This window comes from Dermochelys coriacea, chromosome 18 (assembly GCF_009764565.3).
Source record: "Dermochelys coriacea isolate rDerCor1 chromosome 18, rDerCor1.pri.v4, whole genome shotgun sequence".
Lineage (NCBI taxonomy): Eukaryota > Metazoa > Chordata > Testudines > Dermochelyidae > Dermochelys > Dermochelys coriacea.
The window spans coordinates 6,521,816-6,528,443 of record NC_050085.1 but is presented as its reverse complement, the minus strand read 5'-3'; the positions used below and the strand labels follow the sequence as shown (position 1 = coordinate 6,528,443).

The following is a 6,628-nucleotide window of genomic DNA, read 5'->3' as shown; positions in this document are numbered from 1 at the left end:
ATGTATCTGAAAGTGCAGGGAACCTTAGGTCTTTACCATGTAATTACCAGAGCTGGAATTTGCCTGGAGTGTGGGTTAACATCCTTCTTCAGCTGCTATGGCTTCTTTTCAGGACAGTGCTGCTTACTGGTTAACTCCAATTCCGAATGGCTACAGCAATCCAGCATTTATGATAAGCGCACTCATCTCCTCCTCTTATTTATGGGCCGGGCCCTACCAAATTCATAGGCCATTTTGGTCAATTTCACAGTTGCAGGATTTAAAAAAATTTAAATGTCATGACTACAGCTATTTAAGTCTGAAATTTCACAGTGTTGTAATTGTAGGGATCCTGACCCCAAAAAGGGGTTGGGGGGTTTGCAAGGTAATCGTACGGGGGGGCGGTTACGGTACTGCTGCCCTTACTTCTGCACTGCTGCTGGTGGCAGTCCTGCCTTCAGAGCTGGGCAGCTGGAGAGCAGCGGCTGCCGGCTGGGATCCCAGCTCTGAAGGCAGAGCCGCCGCCAGCAGCAGCGCAGAGGAAGGGTGGCCTGGTGTGATGTTGCCACCCTTATTTCTACGCTGCTGCCTGCAGAGCTGGGCCCTCAGCCAGCAGCTGCCACTGTCTGGCCACCCAGCTCTGAAGGCGGCAGCAGTGCAGTTCTCCAGCTGTGAAGGTAGCCCAGAAGCAAGGGTGGCAATACCGCAACCCCCCTAAAATAACCTTGCAACACCCCCCCAACTCCCTTTTGGGTCAGGATCCCCAATTTGAGAAATGTTGGTCTCCCCGGTCAAATCTGTTTAGGGCAAAAGCACACAAAAGACCAGATTTCATGGTCTGTGATGCATCATTCATGGCCATGAATTTGCTAGGGCCCTATTTATGGCCGCATGGGAAAGAGACAAGTGAATGCTGAGTCTTTGTTTCAGCTTACCTGGCCAAGCCTATGCTCAGTTGGAAAGCTTAAAAGTCAACGAGGCATAGCTTGGTTTAAACAACAACGGGAAACTAGAGTCGTAAAGTTTAAGGGCCACAGGGAGCACTAGATCATCTGTGCTGACCTCCTGTGTATCACAGGCCACCCACCCCACCCCACACTGAAACTAGACTGTTTTGTGCCACAGGCTGAGAATAGCGGGGACTAAGGCCCCTGTAAGGACGGGGAAATGATTACGTAAGATACACCCAGGTAATCCTAGCAAGTGACCTGCATCCACAGGCTGCAGAGGAAGGTGAAAAATCTCCAAGGTCAGTGGGGGGAAATGCCTTCCTGACCCCACCTATGGTGACTGATGAGATCCTGAACACCTGAGCAAGAACCAGCCAAGCACCAGAGGAAGAAAACACTGGGTGCCACCTCAGAGCCCTGCCCCATTCCATCTCCCATTTAAAGTCATGGCCATCCCTGATGCTTCAGAGGAAGGAGATTTAAAAAAATAGAATACTTGGGGGGAGTGCCCTTCCTGACCCCTGGAGGTGGCCAATTTCAACCCTGAAACATGAGGATAATAAGGTAAACTCTAGAAATGAGCCTCATAGCTGCTAAGCCTGCCCCCTACTACCAGATATAACTAGAAGATGAGAAATAAAATCCCAGGGAGGGAAAGGAATTGTTTATGGTGCCCATGAGGGTATAAATAGGATTAATTGCCCCACTGAGAAGGTCAGTTCACATAAGGAATAGTCTACAAGGGGAGATGGTGGAAGCCTCAGTGAGTCATTTAAAACCAGGCTTTATGGCACACAGGGCACACAGTGAACAGAACCATCCTGGCTGAGTAGAATGGACTAGATAATAACCTGCCTGGCCCTGAAGAGTGGCATGGTCAGCGTCAAGGGGACTAATTCGGCGGATCACAGAAGAGAAAGAGAGTGCGTTCCATAGCTATACGTATGAAATATAGATCGATGGACACTGAGGGCTAGATAGTGTGTGTCAGTAGTTGGGCAGCTAAAGCGAAGGAGTGGAAGCCAGGAATGGACTTCGCCTCTGCCACAGAGGTGGGTAACACACTGCGTAAGCGGGGGCAAGCCCAGGCCTCTGCTTGTGCCTCAGTTTCTCACCTGTAAACTGGGGGTGCTGGAGTGTGTCTAATACCTTGGGGAGCCCTCCCAGCTCAGTCCTGCCGCAGGCGGGCTCTTACCAGGGCTCAGAATCGGTGCCGGGACTGGGAGACCCTCTGCGTGCCATGATCTGGGGGTGTCGTGGCAGCTGACCTGGTGTCCTGGGTAAAGACAGGACCCTGACACGAGAGGGCGCCCGGGCAGAGAGAAACTACAACTCCCAGCCGCCCCTGCGCGGCGGAGGCCCGCCCCGCTGACACGCCAGCTGAGGCTCCTTTGTGTCTCCGAAGCAGAGACCGAAGCGGGCCGGGGCCCGGGCGGCGCGCGCGGCGGGTTCGACTCCCGGGGGGCGCCGGGTGCTGCAGATGCGCGCAGCCGGGGCCGCCATGAGCGCAGGTGAGCGGGGGCCCGGGTGTGGCTGCAAGCTCCGGGCCGTGCACAGGAACCCCCGAGGCCAGGCGGGGCTGCTGCAGGCAGGGCGCTCTCCTGGGCAGGCTGGAGGCAGCACTTCGCGCTGCCCTGCTCTGTCTGCGAGGGGGGAGCTGAGCCGCAGGGGAAGGAAGTTGCCTTGGCCCCAGCTAGGGTAAGAGCCGGCGCACCTGGGGGGCTGGTCGGTGCATCCCTCTCGCGCTTCTGTTCCGGAGCAGGGTGCTACGCTCCCAAAGCCTGGGCTCTGCACAGCTGGGGACGCTGCTGCTGGGCTTGGCAAGGATGCTGGAGCCCGCCGGATCTTGGGGCGCAGCTAGTGGGATGCTTCTGGGGAGAGGTGGGAGGCAGTGTGGAGAAAGTGGGGTAACATCCTACTGTGAGTATGGGGGGGCTGGGAGATGAATAACCTCCAAGCTATGAGAAAAGGAGGACTTGTGGCACCTTAGAGACTAACAAATTTATTTGAGCATAAGCTTTCGTGAGCTACAGCTCACTTCATCGGATGCATCTTATGCTCAAATAAATGTTAGTCTCTAAGGTGCCACAAGTCCTCTTTTTCTTTTTGTGAATACAGACTAACACGGCTGCTACTCTGAAACCTCCAAGCTATGCGAGTCGGTTCTGATTCTCTCCTCCCAGCCCATCCTGCCCCACTTACTGGGGGCTTGGCTGGCTGGTTTTGGTGGTGTATGATGTGCAAACAGTTGTGAGCCCTTGGGAGCAAGCGCAGAAGAGGAGAATCAGTTTCATTTCCACACACATGCCTCCACCCCTGGGGCTCTGGCAGTCTGTTCTTTGAATGATCTATTCGTCTTTTCCCACCCCCGAAGCTTTCTTAAGTTGCGTAATTTGGACCTGCCCCATGACACCGTCCCTCTCAGGGGAGCAGGCTGCTTTGGGGGGTAGCCGTTTGTGGGGGCAGGAGGACTCATGCCACAGCTTTACCCAGGTCCCGGAGATGGCACACACCTGTTTGGTTTGTGTTTCTGGGGCTGCTCCACTCAATAGCCCTCCCTTGCCAAACTGGGGAGCAGGGAACATTCAGGTCTCTTGGGCTGCGCTGAGTCTCCAACACTTCTCTGATCAGCAAACTTATTTCCCAGGTACTGTCTTGTCCCGTCCCGTCCCGTCCCGTCCCTTGCGTGTCTTAGACCAGGGATTGTCCAGCTTCTGGCTTAGATTCTTCCTATCCCCTTTACAATCACCCATTGTCCTTGGGGCTGCTGCCGAAGTCGTATAGGCACCAGACTGACATTAGGAAAGTCTTGATGTATTTTTAGCTGTGTTTGACTGTGCGTTCGCAGCTCCTGGAGGGAAAGGAGCGGGTGGCCATTCAGCCCGCCAGGGATCTAGAGAGCATTCTGCAGCTGGTCTTCAGATGATAACCTAGGATCTACCACCTTGGAGTCTCTCTTCTCGAGTTGTAAACTGCTCCTGAGAGCTGAGGTGGCAGCTGAGTCTTGGAGTTGAGAGCTCTGATCCTCGCTGTGGCTTAGCACTTACTCTTTTAAAAAAAGGGGGTCTAATGGCATGGAGGTGACCCCAGCGCACCATTTGTGGTCAGGCGCAGCACTGCTGGTGAGCCGCTGCCTCGGTTTCCCTTCACCCAGGGTATAAAGAAGTCCAAGCAGGCCTTTCTAGTAGTAAAGAGCACTTTGGAAGGTGTTTAACCAAAAAGGGCAACAGGAAAACAAACAGAAGCTTCAGTGCAGCTACTCCATCAGGAGTTCTCTGCCAGTGGTTTGATCAGTCTGATCTCCCCCCACTAGCTCTGGAGCCTTCTCATGCCAAATTCCCTGACTGGAGTTTGGGCCTCTGCTGGACGTTCGGCTGGATGCCAGTCTTCCCCAGACAGTGCACTGCTCTTTGCTGAGCCAGAACATCCCACACCCAGTTCATTCTCCTGGGCTCTCTCATGCCGTGCCTGGCAGCACTATGGTCTGGGCCCTGTTCCTCTGCCCGCGAGCCTTGCTCTCCAGGGAGATGCCACTGGGAGCAGCATCCGCCTTCCAGCCTGAGCCCTGCTAAGCCTTTATTAGGCCCAGACGCTCATTACCTAATTAACTGTCACCCAGCTATGTAAGCAAGTAGCCACAGGGGGATCTGGGTTGGCTCATTCTCCTTAGTGGAGCCTGTCATAGGTAGGCTGACACCCCCCCCCCAAGCCCCCATGACAGCAGGCAGTCTAGCTAGAAATGATCCAGGAAGGTGGGTTCTAACGCATGTACAGCTTAGTTTACACTTAAGTGTAGCAATTTCATTTGGGGTGTGACTATTGTATTTCTGACATAGCCGTACTGGTGTAAGCCTGAGTGTGAACATGCTGATATTGGTATAACTGACATCCCTTGTGCTAGGTGCATTGAACACACTTTTGCTGGCGGTATAGTATATTGGTATAGCTGCCCTGGCAAAGCCTTCCCAGTGTAGCCCTGGTTTTATGCCAGTCTCCCAAACTGGCATAAGCTGTACCAGTATAAGCGCTCATAACTATATCTGAGCATCCTTGCTCAGAGGGGTTTGCTAGTTTAACTATCAACTGTCCTGATAGAATTATACTGGGCAGAACCTACCTAGTGTGGACAAGGCTTACCCAGTTGAATGCATTGCAGCCGCGGGCTTTAGGAATGCTGAAGAAAACCAGATTTGTTTGCTGCTTTCTGTTTTAAAGGGCCACTGCCAACTCCCCCCCCCCCCGGGGTTTTTTAAAAATTCCAGTATCTGACAGAACCCTCCTATAAATAGTAAGTCCTGGAACTTTTTAAACACGCTCTCCGATGAAGTGAGCTGTAGCTCACGAAAGCTTATGCTCTAATAAATTTGTTAGTCTCTAAGGTGCCACAAGTACTCCTTTTCTTTTTGCGAATACAGACTAACACGGCTGCTACTCTGAAAGCTCTCCAAAGAGAGAGCTAAGGCCCTGAACCTGCAAAGACTTGCACACTGGACCTCTCACTGCCCGAAGCGAAACACCTGCATAAGGCTCTCGGTATGGTGGCCTGAGGAGACAGGAAGCAGTGAAACTGATGGTAAAGTTCTGTTGAATGCACTGAAGTAACAGCCTGGAAACAAATCATATCAGTTTTATAGATTTCCCCTGCCGCCCCCCCACCCCCAGCCTGGGTGGTTCATTATGATTTTCTATTCTGACTTCCTGCATAAAGTAGGCCAGAGAATTTACCCTGTGAAATTAAATGTGCCCCCTTTAAATCTGAATTTTCTTATGCTGATCACGGATGCATTGATAATATATGGTAAATGACCTCTGGATCAGTGAGCCTTTTCACTTCTGTTGCACTGGAAACATCCTCTCCGTTTTACATAAACATACATAAAACAGGGTTCCTGCCCAAAGCGAAGCTGGTACCCAGGGTCAGACTGAATGAACTATTCTGCAAAAACTCCTACCTGGCGGTCATGAATCTCAGTCAGAATTTCCTCCTTGCAAGAGGAATCAAAACCAATAATGAATGTAAAGTTCCCTTTAGAGAAGTTTAATGTGCTGCATAGTAAACGGTTGGTCAGGGTTATTCTTGGGTTCCGCCCGCCACCCCACTCCCTATACCAACTGACTTTGGCAGAACTGAAATCTTGTAATGTACTACTTCTCTACTTCATAATGGGTTTCAGTTCTTAGCTTCCACATGGCATATCAGAACAAGGATGTGAGAAGGTAAATGATTTGCATAGATGTTTGTAGCCTGTATGGTAATAGACTATGTGCATTAATATTGTTATAAGAAAGGGACACTGTGAGCGTGGATTTGTCTTTCTGTTGTTCTAAATGAGCCAGTCAAATGCACTTTGAGTGAATAAACTGCTACTTACTGGTGAGATCCTGAAGGTTCCCCACAATTACATTAATCCAGTCCAGACTCTGGTGAGTAAAGGAATGTGTGTTGCAAGTGATTGGGATGAATTTGCTGCTCCTGGGAAAGAGGGGAGCTGATAGCATTGGTAGGGACCTTACTAATGACAGGTCCTGTATAAACTTCCCAGGTGGTGCTTGACCAGTGCATCTCAGTGCTCAGCTGCAGGGCCCAGTTCTGCAGGTGCTAGTGATGCCAAATGGTGTGATGGCTTTTATGACGTGGGTAAAATCCACGACACATTAGATAAATCTAAATTTGTGCCATTTCTAATGCAAGAGGGGCC

General features: G+C 51.4%; 1 protein-coding gene across 2 annotated transcripts in view; it reads left to right on the top strand.

Annotated features, from left to right (window-relative positions):
* The first annotated feature begins 2,245 nt into the window (after positions 1–2,245).
* The window catches only part of ATP13A2 (ATPase cation transporting 13A2), a 77,408-nt gene continuing 73,025 nt past the window's right edge, over positions 2,246–6,628 (top strand). The window contains exon 1 of one of the 2 annotated variants that reach the window (XM_038376684.2): positions 2,246–2,440. In XM_038376684.2, the coding sequence (XP_038232612.1) occupies positions 2,410–2,440 (31 nt within the window). In that variant the 5' untranslated portion in view covers positions 2,246–2,409. Of the gene's footprint in view, positions 2,441–2,503; positions 2,628–6,628 lie in introns of those variants that run through there. The other variant, XM_038376685.2, reaches the window with a different exon arrangement.